At 49.9% G+C, this 19,615-nt stretch overlaps 1 protein-coding gene across 1 annotated transcript in view; it reads left to right on the forward strand.

Moving 5' to 3' along the window:
- The first annotated feature begins 8,071 nt into the window (after positions 1-8,071).
- VAMP2 (vesicle associated membrane protein 2) overlaps positions 8,072-19,615 on the forward strand; it is a 37,401-nt gene continuing 25,857 nt past the window's right edge. Inside the window, exon 1 of the mRNA XM_072149894.1 lies at positions 8,072-8,205. Within this exon, the coding sequence (XP_072005995.1) occupies positions 8,204-8,205 (2 nt within the window). The 5' untranslated portion in view covers positions 8,072-8,203. The remainder of the gene's footprint in view (positions 8,206-19,615) is intronic.

Raw genomic sequence — 19,615 nt, forward strand, 5'->3', positions numbered from 1 at the left:
CCGGGGGTAGATATCTGTGGTAGATGTGTGTGGCGCCCCCTTCAGGAGGGTGAGACAGTATTATTATAGTATATATCTTACTCTTAGGTTATATGGGTGACCCCGGGGGCAGATATCTGTGGTAGATGTGTGTGGCGCCCCCTTCAGGAGGGTGAGACAGTATTATTATAGTATATATCTTACTCTTAGGTTATATGGGTGACCCCGGGGGCAGATATCTGTGGTAGATGTGTGTGGCGCCCCCTTCAGGAGGGTGAGACAGTATTATTATAGTATATATCTTACTCTTAGGTTATATGGGTGACCCCGGGGGCAGATATCTGTGGTAGATGTGTGTGGCGCCCCCTTCAGGAGGGTGAGACAGTATTATTATAGTATATATCTTACTCTTAGGTTATATGGGTGACCCCGGGGGCAGATATCTGTGGTAGAGGCAGGTGGTGCCCCCTTCAGGAGGGTGAGACAGTATTATTATAGTATATATCTCACTCTTAGGTTATATGGGTGACCCCGGGGGCAGATATCTGTGGTAGAGGCAGGTGGCGCCCCCTTCAGGAGGGTGAGACGGTATTATTATAGTATATATCTTACTCTTAGGTTATATGGGTGACCCCGGGGGGCAGATATCTGTGGTAGATGTGTGTGGCGCCCCCTTCAGGAGGGTGAGACAGTATTATTATAGTATATATATTACTCTTAGGTTATATGGGTGACCCCGGGGGCAGATATCTGTGGTAGAGGAAGGTGGCGCCCCCTTCAGGAGGATGAGACAGTATTATTATAGTATATATCTTACTCTTAGGTTATATGGGTGACCCCGGGGGCAGATATCTGTGGTAGAGCCAGGTGGCGCCCCCTTCAGGAGGGTGAGACAGTATTATTATAGTATATATCTTACTCTTAGGTTATATGTCTGACCCCGGGGGCAGATATCTGTGGTACAGGCAGGTGGCGCCCCCTTCAGGAGGGTGAGACAGTATTATTATAGTATATATATTACTCTTAGGTTATATGGGTGACCCCGGGGGCAGATATCTGTGGTAGAGGCAGGTGGCGCCCCCTTCAGGAGGGTGAGACAGTATTATTATAGTATATATCTTACTCTTAGGTTATATGGGTGACCCCGGGGGCAGATATCTGTGGTAGAGGTGTGTGGCGCCCCCTTCAGGAGGGTGAGACAGTATTATTATAGTATATAGCTTACTCTTAGGTTATATGGGTGACCCCCGGGGGCAGATATCTGTGGTAGAGGCAGGTGGCGCCCCCTTCAGGAGGGTGAGACAGTATTATTATAGTATATATATTACTCTTAGGTTATATGGGTGACCCCCGGGGGCAGATATCTGTGGTAGAGGCAGGTGACGCCCCCTTCAGGGGGATGAGACAGTATTATTATAGTATATATATTACTCTTAGGTTATATGGGTGACCCCGGGGGCAGATATCTGTGGTAGATGTGTGTGGCGCCCCCTTCAGGAGGGTGAGACAGTATTATTATAGTATATATATTACTCTTAGGTTATATGGGTGACCCCCGGGGGCAGATATCTGTGGTAGAGGCAGGTGACGCCCCCTTCAGGGGGATGAGACAGTATTATTATAGTATATATATTACTCTTAGGTTATATGGGTGACCCCGGGGGCAGATATCTGTGGTAGATGTGAGTGGCGCCCCCTTCAGGAGGGTGAGACAGTATTATTATAGTATATATCTTACTCTTAGGTTATATGGGTGACCCCGGGGGCAGATATCTGTGGTAGAGGCAGGTGGCGCCCCCTTCAGGAGGGTGAGACAGTATTATTATAGTATATATCTTACTCTTAGGTTATATGGGTGACCCCGGGGACAGATATCTGTGGTAGAGGCAGGTGGTGCCCCCTTCAGGAGGGTGAGACAGTATTATTATAGTATATATCTTACTCTTAGGTTATATAGATGACCCCGGGGGCAGATATCTGTGGTAGAGGCAGGTGGCGCCCCCTTCAGGAGTGTGAGACAGTATTATTATAGTATATATATTACTCTTAGGTTATATGGGTGACCCCGGGGGCAGATATCTGTGGTAGAGGCAGGTGGCGCCCCCTTCAGGAGGGTGAGACAGTATTATTATAGTATATATATTACTCTTAGGTTATATGGGTGACCCCGGGGGCAGATATCTGTGGTAGAGCCAGGAGGCGCCCCCTTCAGGAGGGTGAGACAGTATTATTATAGTATATATCTTACTCTTAGGTTATATGTCTGACCCCGGGGGCAGATATCTGTGGTACAGGCAGGTGGCGCCCCCTTCAGGAGGGTGAGACAGTATTATTATAGTATATATATTACTCTTAGGTTATATGGGTGACCCCGGGGGCAGATATCTGTGGTAGAGGCAGGTGGCGCCCCCTTCAGGAGGGTGAGACAGTATTATTATAGTATATATCTTACTCTTAGGTTATATGGGTGACCCCGGGGGCAGATATCTGTGGTAGAGGTGTGTGGCGCCCCCTTCAGGAGGGTGAGACAGTATTATTATAGTATATATATTACTCTTAGGTTATATGGGTGACCCCGGGGGGCAGATATCTGTGGTAGAGGCAGGTGGCGCCCCCTTCAGGAGGGTGAGACAGTATTATTATAGTATATAGCTTACTCTTAGGTTATATGGGTGACCCCCGGGGGCAGATATCTGTGGTAGAGGCAGGTGGCGCCCCCTTCAGGAGGGTGAGACAGTATTATTATAGTATATATATTACTCTTAGGTTATATGGGTGACCCCCGGGGGCAGATATCTGTGGTAGAGGCAGGTGGCGCCCCCTTCAGGGGGATGAGACAGTATTATTATAGTATATATATTACTCTTAGGTTATATGGGTGACCCCGGGGGGCAGATATCTGTGGTAGAGGTGTGTGGCGCCCCCTTCAGGAGGGTGAGACAGTATTATTATAGTATATATATTACTCTTAGGTTATATGGGTGACCCCGGGGGCAGATATCTGTGGTAGAGGCAGGTGGCGCCCCCTTCAGGAGGGTGAGACAGTATTATTATAGTATATATCTTACTCTTAGGTTATATGGGTGACCCCGGGGGCAGATAGCTGTGGTAGATGTGTGTGGCGCCCCCTTCAGGAGGGTGAGACAGTATTATTATAGTATATATCTTACTCTTAGGTTATATGGGTGACCCCGGGGGCAGATATCTGTGGTAGAGGCAGGTGGCGCCCCCTTCAGGAGGGTGAGACAGTATTATTATAGTATATATCTTACTCTTAGGTTATATGGGTGACCCCGGGGGCAGATATCTGTGGTAGATGTGTGTGGCGCCCCCTTCAGGAGGGTGAGACAGTATTATTACAGTATATATATTACTCTTAGGTTATATAGGTGACCCCGGGGGCAGATATCTGTGGTAGAGGCAGGTGGCGCCCCCTTCAGGAGGGTGAGACAGTATTATTATAGTATATATATTACTCTTAGGTTATATAGATGACCCCGGGGGCAGATATCTGTGGTAGAGGTGTGTGGCGCCCCCTTCAGGAGGGTGAGACAGTATTATTATAGTATATATCTTACTCTTAGGTTATATGGGTGACCCCGGGGGCAGATATCTGTGGTAGATGTGTGTGGCGCCCCCTTCAGGAGGGTGAGACAGTATTATTATAGTATATATCTTACTCTTAGGTTATATGGGTGACCCCGGGGGCAGATATCTGTGGTAGATGTGTGTGGCGCCCCCTTCAGGAGGGTGAGACAGTATTATTATAGTATATATCTTACTCTTAGGTTATATGGGTGACCCCGGGGGCAGATATCTGTGGTAGAGGCAGGTGGCGCCCCCTTCAGGAGGGTGAGACAGTATTATTATAGTATATATCTTACTCTTAGGTTATATGGGTGACCCCGGGGGCAGATATCTGTGGTATATGTGTGTGGCGCCCCCTTCAGGAGGGTGAGACAGTATTATTATAGTATATATCTTACTCTTAGGTTATATGGGTGACCCCGGGGGCAGATATCTGTGGTAGAGGCAGGTGGCGCCCCCTTCAGGAGGGTGAGACAGTATTATTATAGTATATATCTTACTCTTAGGTTATATGGGTGACCCCAGGGGCAGATATCTGTGGTAGATGTGTGTGGCGCCCCCTTCAGGAGGGTGAGACAGTATTATTATAGTATATATCTTACTCTTAGGTTATATGGGTGACCCCGGGGGCAGATATCTGTGGTAGAGGTGTGTGGCGCCCCCTTCAGGAGGGTGAGACAGTATTATTATAGTATATATCTTACTCTTAGGTTATATGGGTGACCCCGGGGGGTAGATATCTGTGGTAGATGTGTGTGGCGCCCCCTTCAGGAGGGTGAGACAGTATTATTATAGTATATATATTACTCTTAGGTTATATGGGTGACCCCGGGGGCAGATATCTGTGGTAGAGGCAGGTGGCGCCCCCTTCAGGAGGGTGAGACAGTATTATTATAGTATATATCTTACTCTTAGGTTATATGGGTGACCCCGGGGGCAGATATCTGTGGTAGATGTGTGTGGCGCCCCCTTCAGGAGGGTGAGACAGTATTATTATAGTATATATCTTACTCTTAGGTTATATGGGTGACCCCGGGGGGCAGATATCTGTGGTAGAGGTGAGTGGCGCCCCCTTCAGGAGGGTGAGACAGTATTATTATAGTATATATCTTACTCTTAGGTTATATGGGTGACCCCGGGGGGCAGATATCTGTGGTAGAGGTGAGTGGCGCCCCCTTCAGGAGGGTGAGACAGTATTATTATAGTATATATCTTACTCTTAGGTTATATGGGTGACCCCGGGGGGCAGATATCTGTGGTAGATGTGTGTGGCGCCCCCTTCAGGAGGGTGAGACAGTATTATTATAGTATATATCTTACTCTTAGGTTATATGGGTGACCCCGGGGGGCAGATATCTGTGGTAGAGGCAGGTGGCGCCCCCTTTAGGAGGGTGAGACAGTATTATTACAGTATATATATTACTCTTAGGTTATATGGGTGACCCCGGGGGCAGATATCTGTGGTAGAGGTGAGTGGCGCCCCCTTCAGGAGGGTGAGACAGTATTATTATAGTATATATCTTACTCTTAGGTTATATGGGTGACCCCGGGGGCAGATATCTGTGGTAGAGGCAGGTGGCGCCCCCTTCAGGAGGGTGAGACAGTATTATTATAGTATATATCTTACTCTTAGGTTATATGGGTGACCCCGGGGGGCAGATATCTGTGGTAGAGGCAGGTGGCGCCCCCTTCAGGAGGGTGAGACAGTATTATTATAGTATATATATTACTCTTAGGTTATATGGGTGACCCCGGGGGCAGATATCTGTGGTAGAGGTGTGTGGCGCCCCCTTCAGGAGGGTGAGACAGTATTATTATAGTATATATATTACTCTTAGGTTATATGGGTGACCCCGGGGGTAGATATCTGTGGTAGATGTGTGTGGCGCCCCCTTCAGGAGGGTGAGACAGTATTATTACAGTATATATATTACTCTTAGGTTATATGGGTGACCCCGGGGGCAGATATCTGTGGTAGACGCAGGTGGCGCCCCCTTCAGGAGGGTGAGACAGTATTATTATAGTATATATATTACTCTTAGGTTATATGGGTGACCCCCGGGGGCAGATATCTGTGGTAGATGTGTCTGGCGCCCCCTTCAGGAGGGTGAGACAGTATTATTATAGTATATATATTACTCTTAGGTTATATGGGTGACCCCGGGGGCAGATATCTGTGGTAGATGTGTGTGGCGCCCCCTTCAGGAGGGTGAGACAGTATTATTATAGTATATATCTTACTCTTAGGTTATATGGGTGACCCCGGGGGGCAGATATCTGTGGTAGAGGTGTGTGGCGCCCCCTTCAGGAGGGTGAGACAGTATTATTATAGTATATATCTTACTCTTAGGTTATATGGGTGACCCCGGGGGCAGATATCTGTGGTAGATGTGTGTGGCGCCCCCTTCAGGAGGGTGAGACAGTATTATTACAGTATATATATTACTCTTAGGTTATATGAGTGACCCCGGGGGCAGATATCTGTGGTAGAGGCAGGTGGCGCCCCCTTCAGGAGGGTGAGACAGTATTATTATAGTATATATCTTACTCTTAGGTTATATGGGTGACCCCGGGGGCAGATATCTGTGGTAGATGTGTGTGGCGCCCCCTTCAGGAGGGTGAGACAGTATTATTATAGTATATATCTTACTCTTAGGTTATATGGGTGACCCCGGGGGCAGATATCTGTGGTAGATGTGTGTGGCGCCCCCTTCAGGAGGGTGAGACAGTATTATTATAGTATATATATTACTCTTAGGTTATATGGGTGACCCCGGGGGCAGATATCTGTGGTAGATGTGTGTGGCGCCCCCTTCAGGAGGGTGAGGCAGTATTATTATAGTATATATCTTACTCCTAGGTTATATGGGTGACCCCGGGGGCAGATATCTGTGGTAGAGGCAGGTGGCGCCCCCTTCAGGAGGGTGAGACAGTATTATTATAGTATATATCTTACTCTTAGGTTATATGGGTGACCCCGGGGGCAGATATCTGTGGTAGATGTGTGTGGCGCCCCCTTCAGGAGGGTGAGACAGTATTATTATAGTATATATATTACTCTTAGGTTATATAGGTGACCCCGGGGGCAGATATCTGTGGTAGATGTGTGTGGCGCCCCCTTCAGGAGGGTGAGACAGTATTATTATAGTATATATATTACTCTTAGGTTATATAGGTGACCCCGGGGGCAGATATCTGTGGTAGAGGTGTGTGGCGCCCCCTTCAGGAGGGTGAGACAGTATTATTATAGTATATATCTTACTCTTAGGTTATATGGGTGACCCCGGGGGGCAGATATCTGTGGTAGAGGTGTGTGGCGCCCCCTTCAGGAGGGTGAGACAGTATTATTATAGTATATATCTTACTCTTAGGTTATATGGGTGACCCCGGGGGGCAGATATCTGTGGTAGAGGCAGGTGGTGCCCCCTTCAGGAGGGTGAGACAGTATTATTATAGTATATAGCTTACTCTTAGGTTATATGGGTGACCCCGGGGGTAGATATCTGTGGTAGAGGTGTGTGGCGCCCCCTTCAGGAGGGTGAGACAGTATTATTATAGTATATATATTACTCTTAGGTTATATGGGTGACCCCGGGGGCAGATATCTGTGGTAGAGGCAGGTGGCGCCCCCTTCAGGAGGGTGAGACAGTATTATTATAGTATATATCTTACTCTTAGGTTATATGGGTGACCCCGGGGGCAGATATCTGTGGTAGAGGTGTGTGGCGCCCCCTTCAGGAGGGTGAGACAGTATTATTATAGTATATATATTACTCTTAGGTTATATGGGTGACCCCGGGGGCAGATATCTGTGGTAGATGTGAGTGGCGCCCCCTTCAGGAGGGTGAGACAGTATTATTATAGTATATATATTACTCTTAGGTTATATGGGTGACCCCGGGGGCAGATATCTGTGGTAGAGGTGTGTGGCGCCCCCTTCAGGAGGGTGAGACAGTATTATTATAGTATATATCTTACTCTTAGGTTATATGGGTGACCCCGGGGGGCAGATATCTGTGGTAGATGTGAGTGGCGCCCCCTTCAGGAGGGTGAGACAGTATTATTATAGTATATATCTTACTCTTAGGTTATATGGGTGACCCCGGGGGCAGATATCTGTGGTAGAGGCAGGTGGCGCCCCCTTCAGGAGGGTGAGACAGTATTATTATAGTATATATCTTACTCTTAGGTTATATAGATGACCCCGGGGGCAGATATCTGTGGTAGAGGCAGGTGGCGCCCCCTGGCTGTCATGTAATGCAGATTTCTCTCACATCATGGAGGATAATCCTGAGCCCAGGAGCTGACACTCTCCCCTGTGCCATGTATCCCTGTGCTGCGTGCTCTCCCTGGCAGCCATCATGATGTGACGTGTGAGGCTGTGTGCCGGGCACAGGGTGTAGTGATGGGTGACAGCCTGCACCCACAGGGTGCTGCACTGATATACGGTGTATATATATTGTATGTATGAATAATATATAGGGCTCCAGCCCCCCGCCCATCCCCCTCCTTCCTCCCCGCCCCTCCCCCTCCGCAGAGCCCCGGATGTCAGTGACGTCAGTGAGAGCCATCTTTTGTCAGGAGCTGGAGAAGAAGGAGCTGCAGCAGCACCAGAGCCTGAACAGCACCCTGCAAGATGTGAGTGTCCTGCACCCTGCACCCCGCACCCTGCACCCACACACAGCACACAGGGAGGGCCCTGCACCCACACACAGCACCCCTGCATCACATGCTGGACACCACAGACACCCATAGGCGTGGATGTCCCCTGCACCAAGGTGTGACACACGCACACACTGCAGCCAGCCTGGGCTACACGCACACACCGCAGCCCAGGCCTGTGTCACCCCCATGTCACAGCATCACACCGTCACCTGCCCCCAGCAGCACACCGACATCTGCCCCCAGCGTCACCTGCCCCCATGTCACAGCATCACACCGACATCTGCCCCCAGCATCATCTACCCCGATGTCACAGCATTACACCGACATCTGCCCCCAGCGTCATCTACCCCGATGTCACAGCATTACACCGACATCTGCCCCCAGCATCATCTACCCCGATGTCACAGCATTACACCGACATCTGCCCCCAGCGTCACCTGCCCCCATGTCACAGCACCACACCGTCATCTGCCCCCAGCAGCACACCGACATCTGCCCCCAGCGTCAACTGCCCCCATGTCACACCAACATCTGCCCCAGCATCACCTGCCCCCAGCGTCACACCGACATCTGCCCCCAGCATCACACCGACATCTGCCCCCAGCATCACACCGACATCTGCCCCCAGCATCACACCGACATCTGCCCCCAGCATCACACCGACATCTGCCCCCAGCATCACACCGACATCTGCCCCCAGCATCACACCGACATCTGCCCCCAGCATCACACCGACATCTGCCCCCAGCATCACACCGACATCTGCCCCCAGCATCACACCGACATCTGCCCCCAGCATCACACCGACATCTGCCCCCAGCATCACACCGACATCTGCCCCCAGCATCACACCGACATCTGCCCCCAGCATCACACCGACATCTGCCCCCAGCATCACACCGACATCTGCCCCCAGCATCACACCGACATCTGCCCCCAGCATCACACCGACATCTGCCCCCAGCATCACACCGACATCTGCCCCCAGCATCACACCGACATCTGCCCCCAGCATCACACCGACATCTGCCCCCAGCATCACCGACATCTGCCCCAGCATCACCTGCCCCCAGCATCACACCGACATCTGCCCCCAGCATCACACCGACATCTGCCCCCAGCATCACACTGACATCTGCCCCCAGCATCACACCGACATCTGCCCCCAGCATCACCGACATCTGCCCCCAGCATCACCGACATCTGCCCCCAGCATCACCGACATCTGCCCCAGCATCACCTGCCCCCAGCATCACACCGACATCTGCCCCCATGTCACAGCATCACACCGCCATCTGCCCCCAGCATCACACCGACATCTGCCCCCAGCATCACACCGACATCTGCCCCCAGCATCACACCGACATCTGCCCCCAGCATCACACCGACATCTGCCCCCAGCATCACACCGACATCTGCCCCCAGCATCACCGACATCTGCCCCCAGCATCACCGACATCTGCCCCAGCATCACACCGACATCTGCCCCCAGCATCACACCGACATCTGCCCCCAGCATCACACCGACATCTGCCCCCAGCATCACACCGACATCTGCCCCCAGCATCACACCGACATCTGCCCCCAGCATCACACCGACATCTGCCCCCAGCATCACACCGACATCTGCCCCCAGCATCACACCGACATCTGCCCCCAGCATCACACCGACATCTGCCCCCAGCATCACACCGACATCTGCCCCCAGCATCACACCGACATCTGCCCCCAGCATCACACCGACATCTGCCCCCAGCATCACACCGACATCTGCCCCCAGCATCACACCGACATCTGCCCCCAGCATCACACCGACATCTGCCCCCAGCATCACACCGACATCTGCCCCCAGCATCACACCGACATCTGCCCCCAGCATCACACCGACATCTGCCCCCAGCATCACACCGACATCTGCCCCCAGCATCACCGACATCTGCCCCAGCATCACCTGCCCCCAGCATCACACCGACATCTGCCCCCAGCATCACACCGACATCTGCCCCCAGCATCACACCGACATCTGCCCCCAGCATCACACCGACATCTGCCCCCAGCATCACCGACATCTGCCCCCAGCATCACCGACATCTGCCCCCAGCATCACCGACATCTGCCCCAGCATCACCTGCCCCCAGCATCACACCGACATCTGCCCCCATGTCACAGCATCACACCGACATCTGCCCCCAGCATCACCGACATCTGCCCCAGCATCACCTGCCCCCAGCATCACACCGACATCTGCCCCCATGTCACAGCATCACACCGCCATCTACAGCCCCAGTGTCCCCTTACAGCATCATCTACCCCAATATCACACCTTCATCTACCCCCAGTGTCATCACTCACTGTCATCTACCCCAGTGTCACCCAACAACATCCGCTACCTCCAATGTCACATTGTTATCTGCCCCAGAGTCAGCCCACATTGTTATCTGCCCCAGAGTCAGCCCACATTGTTATCTGCCCCAGAGTCAGCCCACATTGTTATCTGCCCCAGAGTCAGCCCACATTGTTATCTGCCCCAGAGTCAGCCCACATTGTTATCTGCCCCAGAGTCAGCCCACATTGTTATCTGCCCCCTTAACACGCCGCCATCTGCCCCAGTGTTGATCTACACCATAATCTCTCCTAGTATCCGCTGCATCATTTCCTGCTTTAGTGTCTCCCTACACCATCGCCTGCCCCAGTTACACCCTACCAACATCTGCCCCGGTGTCCCTCCACAACTTTACATGCCCCGTTTCACAGTCATCTACCCCATTGTTGGCCCTCGTTGTCACCTGCCCCAGTGTCACACACTGGGTTCCCCAACAACACACCAAGCCAGCCTCAGCCCTGCACCCTGCCGGTGTCACCCATCTATATACAGTGCACCCAGCTACAGCCTAATGTCACCCATCTATATACAGTGCACCCAGCTACACCCTAATGTCACCCATCTATATACAGTGCACCCAACTACAGCCTAATGTCACCCATCTATATACAGTTCACCCAGCTACAGCCTAATGTCACCCATCTATGTACAGTGCACCCAACTACACCCTAATGTCACCCATCTATATACAGTGCACCCAACTACAGCCTAATGTCACCCATCTATATACAGTGCACCCAGCTACAGCCTAATGTCACCCATCTATATACAGTGCACCCAGCTACAGCCTAATGTCACCCATCTATATACAGTGCACCCATCTACAGCCTAATGTCACCCATCTATGTACAGTGCACCCAACTACACCCTAATGTCACCCATCTATATACAGTGCACCCAGCTACAGCCTAATGTCACCCATCTATATACAGTGCACCCAGCTACAGCCTAATGTCACCCATCTATATACAGTGCACCCAGCTACAGCCTAATGTCACCCATCTATGTACAGTGCACCCAACTACACCCAAATGTCACCCATCTATATACAGTGCACCCAGCTACAGCCTAATGTCACCCATCTATATACAGTTCACCCAGCTACAGCCTAATGTCACCCATCTATATACAGTGCACCCAGCTACAGCCTAATGTCACCCATCTATATACAGTGCACCCAGCTACACCCTAATGTCACCCAACTATATACAGTGCACCCAACTATAGCCTAATGTCACCCATCTATATACAGTGCACCCAGCTACAGCCTAATGTCACCCATCTATATACAGTGCACCCAGCTACACCCTAATGTCACCCAACTATATACAGTGCACCCAACTATAGCCTAATGTCACCCATCTATATACAGTGCACCCAGCTACAGCCTAATGTCACCCATCTATATACAGTGCACCCAGCTACACCCTAATGTCACCCAACTATATACAGTGCACCCAACTATAGCCTAATGTCACCCATCTATATACAGTGCACCCAGCTACACCTTAATGTCACCCATCTATATACAGTGCACCCATCTATATACAGTGCACCCAGCTACAGCCTAATGTCACCCATCTATATACAGTGCACCCAGCTACAGCCTAATGTCACCCATCTATATACAGTGCACCCAGCTACAGCCTAATGTCACCCATCTATATACAGTGCACCCAGCTACAGCCTAATGTCACCCATCTATATACAGTGCACCCAGCTACAGCCTAATGTCACCCATCTATATACAGTGCACCCAGCTACAGCCTAATGTCACCCATCTATATACAGTGCACCCAGCTACAGCCTAATGTCACCCATCTATATACAGTGCACCCAGCTACAGCCTAATGTCACCCATCTATATACAGTGCACCCAACTACAGCCTAATGTCACCCATCTATATACAGTGCACCCAACTACACCCTAATGTCACCCATCTATATACAGTGCACCCAACTACACCCTAATGTCACCCATCTATATACAGTGCACCCAGCTACAGCCTAATGTCACCCATCTATATACAGTGCACCCAGCTACAGCCTAATGTCACCCATCTATATACAGTGCACCCAGCTACAGCCTAATGTCACCCATCTATATACAGTGCACCCAGCTACATCCTAATGTCACCCATCTATATGCAGTGCACCCAGCTACACCCTAATGTCACCCATCTATATACAGTGCACCCAGCTACAGCCTAATGTCACCCATCTATATACAGTGCACCCAGCTACAGCCTAATGTCACCCATCTATATACAGTGCACCCATCTATATACAGTGCACCCAGCTACAGCCTAATGTCACCCATCTATATACAGTGCACCCAGCTACAGCCTAATGTCACCCATCTATATACAGTGCACCCAGCTACAGCCTAATGTCACCCATCTATATACAGTGCACCCAGCTACAGCCTAATGTCACCCATCTATATACAGTGCACCCAGCTACAGCCTAATGTCACCCATCTATATACAGTGCACCCAGCTACAGCCTAATGTCACCCATCTATATACAGTGCACCCAGCTACAGCCTAATGTCACCCATCTATATACAGTGCACCCAGCTACAGCCTAATGTCACCCATCTATATACAGTGCACCCATCTATATACAGTGCACCCAGCTACACCCTAATGTCACCCATCTATATACAGTGCACCCAGCTACAGCCTAATGTCACCCATCTATATACAGTGCACCCAGCTACAGCCTAATGTCACCCAACTATATACAGTGCACCCAGCTACAGCCTAATGTCACCCATCTATATACAGTGCACCCAGCTACAGCCTGATGTCACCCATCTATATACAGTGCACCCAGCTACAGCCTAATGTCACCCATCTATATACAGTGCACCCAACTACAGCCTAATGTCACCCAACTATATACAGTGCACCCAGCTACAGCCTAATGTCACCCAACTATATCCAGTGCACCCAGCTACAGCCTGATGTCACCCATCTATATACAGTGCACCCAGCTACAGCCTAATGTCACCCATCTATATACAGTGCACCCAACTACAGCCTAATGTCACCCAACTATATACAGTGCACCCAGCTACAGCCTAATGTCACCCATCTATATACAGTGCACCCAACTACAGCCTAATGTCACCCAACTATATACAGTGCACCCAACTATAGCCTAATGTCACCCATCTATATACAGTGCACCCAGCTACAGCCTAATGTCACCCATCTATATACAGTGCACCCATCTATATACAGTGCACCCATCTATATACAGTGCACCCATCTATATACAGTGCACCCAGCTACAGCCTAATGTCACCCATCTATATACAGTGCACCCAGCTACAGCCTAATGTCACCCATCTATATACAGTGCACCCAGCTACAGCCTAATGTCACCCATCTATATACAGTGCACCCAGCTACAGCCTAATGTCACCCATCTATATACAGTGCACCCAGCTACAGCCTAATGTCACCCATCTATATACAGTGCACCCAGCTACAGCCTAATGTCACCCATCTATGTACAGTGCACCCAGCTACAGCCTAATGTCACCCATCTATATACAGTGCACCCAGCTACAGCCTAATGTCACCCATCTATATACAGTGCACCCAGCTACAGCCTAATGTCACCCATCTATGTACAGTGCACCCAGCTACAGCCTAATGTCACCCATCTATATACAGTGCACCCAACTACAGCCTAATGTCACCCATCTATATACAGTGCACCCATCTATATACAGTGCACCCAGCTACAGCCTAATGTCACCCATCTATGTACAGTGCACCCAGCTACAGCCTAATGTCACCCATCTATATACAGTGCACCCAGCTACAGCCTAATGTCACCCATCTATATACAGTGCACCCATCTACAGCCTAATGTCACCCATCTATATACAGTGCACCCAGCTACAGCCTAATGTCACCCATCTATATACAGTGCACCCATCTATATACAGTGCACCCATCTATGTACAGTGCACCGAGCTCTGTATCCCTGTAGGAGGGGACATTACACAGGACGGAGGGCGTCCAGGGTCAGGAGAGGCGTCTCACACATAACATACAGTATATACTGAGCGGAGATACAGGGATTGGTGGGGTGTAGGTTGTTACTGCTGATAATGATGATGGTTGATGAGCCGCACACATCCCCCAGTATACAATCTTCTAGGGCTATATACATATGTATCCATCATCTCTCCTGCCCCCATGTATCTGGATGTTGTGTTATTCCCAGGGATTAATTACTCCATAATCAGGGATTAGTGCGCTGGTGTCTCCGGCCTGGACCTTCTCTAAGCCTCCTCCGGCCTAGTCACAGTCCTCACACTGTATTATTACTGTGTATCTGGTGTCATGTGGACCTCCTGGACAGAACCGCAGAATCCTGAGGATTATAGAACCCGACCATAGAACAGTCCGGAATATACTGTGATATATATAGCCGTCCTTACATTGTATATGCCCTACACTCCATGTAGTATGTGTATAGGGACTGTATACTGTATGTATATATGGGGTTATCCATGCTGTATCATGTCTACTCCATGTTGTATGGCTCGTACATCTAGAGGCTGGAGGTTCCTCCATTCTTCTTTGTACATCTAGAGGCTGGAGGTTCCCCCATTCTTCTTTGTACATCTAGAGGCTGGAGGTTCCTCCATTCTTCTTTGTACATCTAGAGGCTGGAGGTTCCTCCATTCTTCTCTGTACATCTAGAGGCTGGAGGTTCCCCCATTCTTCTCTGTACATCTAGAGGCTGGAGGTTCCCCCATTCTTCTCTGTACATCTAGAGGCTGGAGGTTCCCCCATTCTTCTCTGTACATCTAGAGGCTGGAGGTTCCTCCCATTCTTCTCTGTACATCTAGAGGCTGGAGGTTCCTCCATTCTTCTCTGTACATCTAGAGGCTGGAGGTTCCCCCATTCTTCTTTGTACATCTAGAGGCTGGAGGTTCCCCCATTCTTCTCTGTACATCTAGAGGCTGGAGGTTCCCCCCCATTCTTCTTTGTACATCTAGAGGCTGGAGGTTCCCTCCATTCTTCTCTGTACATCTAGAGGCTGGAGGTTCCCCCCCATTCTTCTTTGTACATCTAGAGGCTGGAGGTTCCCCCATTCTTCTCTGTACATCTAGAGGCTGGAGGTTCCCCCATTCTTCTTTGTACATCTAGAGGCTGGAGGTTCCTCCATTCTTCTTTGTACATCTAGAGGCTGGAGGTTCCCCCCCATTCTTCTTTGTACATCTAGAGGCTGGAGGTTCCCCCATTCTTCTCTGTACATCTAGAGGCTGGAGGTTCCCCCATTCTTCTTTGTACATCTAGAGGCTGGAGGTTCCTCCATTCTTCTTTGTACATCTAGAGGCTGGAGGTTCCCCCATTCTTCTTTGTACATCTAGAGGCTGGAGGTTCCCCCATTCTTCTTTGTACATCTAGAGGCTGGAGGTTCCCCCATTCTTCTTTGTACATCTAGAGGCTGGAGGTTCCCCCATTCTTCTCTGTACATCTAGAGGCTGGAGGTTCCCCCATTCTTCTTTGTACATCTAGAGGCTGGAGGTTCCTCCATTCTTCTCTGTACATCTAGAGGCTGGAGGTTCCCCACATTCTTCTCTGTACATCTAGAGGCTGGAGGTTCCCCCATTCTTCTCTGTACATCTAGAGGCTGGAGGTTCCCCCCATTCTTCTCTGTACATCTAGAGGCTGGAGGTTCCCCCATTCTTCTTTGTACATCTAGAGGCTGGAGGTTCCCCCCATTCTTCTTTGTCCATCTAGAGGCTGGAGGTTCCCCCATTCTTCTTTGTACATCTAGGGGCTGGAGGTTCCCTCCATTCTTCTTTGTACATCTAGAGGCTGGAGGTTCCCCCATTCTTCTCTGTACATCTAGAGGCTGGAGGTTCCTCCATTCTTCTTTGTACATCTAGAGGCTGGAGGTTCCCCCCATTCTTCTTTGTACATCTAGAGGCTGGAGGTTCCCCCATTCTTCTTTGTACATCTAGAGGCTGGAGGTTCCCCCATTCTTCTCTGTACATCTAGAGGCTGGAGGTTCCCCCATTCTTCTTTGTACAGCTAGAGGCTGGAGGTTCCCCCCATTCTTCTTTGTACATCTAGAGGCTGGAGGTTCCTCCATTCTTCTCTGTACATCTAGAGGCTGGAGGTTCCTCCATTCTTCTCTGTACATCTAGAGGCTGGAGGTTCCCCCATTCTTCTTTGTACAGCTAGAGGCTGGAGGTTCCCCCCATTCTTCTTTGTACATCTAGAGGCTGGAGGTTCCTCCATTCTTCTTTGTACATCTAGAGGCTGGAGGTTCCTCCATTCTTCTCTGTACATCTAGAGGCTGGAGGTTCCTCCATTCTTCTCTGTACATCTAGAGGCTGGAGGTTCCCCCATTCTATTCTGTACATCTAGAGGCTGGAGGTTCCCCCATTCTTCTTTGTACATCTAGAGGCTGGAGGTTCTCCCATTCTTCTTTGTACATCTAGAGGCTGGAGGTTCCTCCATTCTTCTTTGTACATCTAGAGGCTGGAGGTTCCCCCATTCTTCTTTGTACATCTAGAGGCTGGAGGTTCCTCCATTCTTCTTTGTACATCTAGAGGCTGGAGGTTCCTCCATTCTTCTCTGTACATCTAGAGGCTGGAGGTTCCTCCATTCTTCTCTGTACATCTAGAGGCTGGAGGTTCCTCCATTCTTCTTTGTACATCTAGAGGCTGGAGGTTCCCCCATTCTTCTTTGTACATCTAGAGGCTGGAGGTTCCCCCATTCTTCTTTGTACATCTAGAGGCTGGAGGTTCCTCCATTCTTCTTTGTACATCTAGAGGCTGGAGGTTCCTCCATTCTTCTCTGTACATCTAGAGGCTGGAGGTTCCCCCCATTCTTCTTTGTACATCTAGAGGCTGGAGGTTCCTCCATTCTTCTTTGTACATCTAGAGGCTGGAGGTTCCTCCATTCTTCTTTGTACATCTAGAGACTGGAGGTTCCCCCATTCTTCTTTGTACATCTAGAGGCTGGAGGTTCCTCCATTCTTCTTTGTACATCTAGAGGCTGGAGGTTCTCCCATTCTTCTCTGTACATCTAGAGGCTGGAGGTTCCTCCATTCTTCTTTGTACATCTAGAGGCTGCAGGTTCCCCCATTCTTCTCTGTACATCTAGAGGCTGGAGGTTCCCCCATTCTTCTCTGTACATCTAGAGGCTGGAGGTTCCCCCATTCTTCTTTGTACATCTAGAGGCTGGAGGTTCCCCCCATTCTTCTTTGTACATCTAGAGGCTGGAGGTTCCCCCCATTCTTCTTTGTACATCTAGAGGCTGCAGGTTCCCCCATTCTTCTCTGTACATCTAGAGGCTGGAGGTTCCCCCCATTCTTCTTTGTACATCTAGAGGCTGGAGGTTCCCCCATTCTTCTTTGTACATCTAGAGGCTGGAGGTTCCCCCATTCTTCTTTGTACATCTAGAGGCTGGAGGTTCCTCCATTCTTCTTTGTACATCTAGAGGCTGGAGGTTCTCCCATTCTTCTCTGTACATCTAGAGGCTGGAGGTTCCTCCATTCTTCTTTGTACATCTAGAGGCTGCAGGTTCCCCCATTCTTCTCTGTACATCTAGAGGCTGGAGGTTCCCCCCATTCTTCTTTGTACATCTAGAGGCTGGAGGTTTCACCATTCTTCTTTGTACATCTAGAGGCTGGAGGTTCCCCCATTCTTCTTTGTACATCTAGAGGCTGGAGGTTCCTCCATTCTTCTTTGTACATCTAGAGGCTGCAGGTTCCCCCATTCTTCTCTGTACATCTAGAGGCTGGAGGTTCCCCCCATTCTTCTTTGTACATCTACATCTGGAGGCTGGAGGTTTCCCCCATTCTTCTTTGTACATCTAGAGGCTGGAGGTTTCACCCATTCTTCTTTGTACATCTACATCTGGAGGCTGGAGGTTCCCCCCATTCTTCTTTGTACATCTAGAGGCTGGAGGTTTCACCATTCTTCTTTGTACATCTAGAGGCTGGAGGTTCCCCCATTCTTCTTTGTACATCTAGAGGCTGGAGGTTCCTCCATTCTTCTTTGTACATCTAGAGGCTGCAGGTTCCCCCATTCTTCTCTGTACATCTAGAGGCTGGAGGTTCCCCCCATTCTTCTTTGTACATCTAGAGGCTGGAGGTTTCACCATTCTTCTTTGTACATCTAGAGACTGGAGGTTCCCCCATTCTTCTTTGTACATCTAGAGGCTGGAGGTTCCCCCATTCTTCTTTGTACATCTAGAGGCTGGAGGTTCCTCCATTCTTCTTTGTACATCTAGAGGCTGGAGGTTCTCCCATTCTTCTCTGTACATCTAGAGGCTGGAGGTTCCTCCATTCTTCTTTGTACATCTAGAGGCTGCAGGTTCCCCCATTCTTCTCTGTACATCTAGAGGCTGGAGGTTCCCCCATTCTTCTTTGTACATCTAGAGGCTGGAGGTTCCCCCCATTCTTCTTTGTACATCTAGAGGCTGGAGGTTTCACCATTCTTCTTTGTACATCTAGAGGCTGGAGGTTCCCCCATTCTTCTTTGTACATCTAGAGGCTGGAGGTTCCCCCATTCTTCTTTGTACATCTAGAGGCTGGAGGTTCCCCCATTCTTCTTTGTACATCTAGAGGCTGGAGGTTCCCCCATTCTTCTTTGTACATCTAGAGGCTGGAGGTTCCCCCATTCTTCTTTGTACATCTAGAGGCTGGAGGTTCCCCCATTCTTCTTTGTACATCTAGAGGCTGGAGGTTCCTCCATTCTTCTCTGTACATCTAGAGGCTGGAGGTTCCTCCATTCTTCTCTGTACATCTAGAGGCTGGAGGTTCCTCCATTCTTCTTTGTACATCTAGAGGCTGGGGGTTCCCCCATTCTTCTCTGTACATCTAGAGGCTGGAGGTCCCCCCATTCTTCTTTATACATCTAGAGGCTGGAGGTTCCTCCATTCTTCTTTGTACATCTAGAGGCTGGAGGTTCCTCCATTCTTCTTTGTACATCTAGAGGCTGGAGGTTCCTCC

The sequence above is a fragment of the Engystomops pustulosus genome, chromosome 4, assembly GCF_040894005.1.
Source record: "Engystomops pustulosus chromosome 4, aEngPut4.maternal, whole genome shotgun sequence".
In the NCBI taxonomy this organism is placed as follows: domain Eukaryota; kingdom Metazoa; phylum Chordata; class Amphibia; order Anura; family Leptodactylidae; genus Engystomops; species Engystomops pustulosus.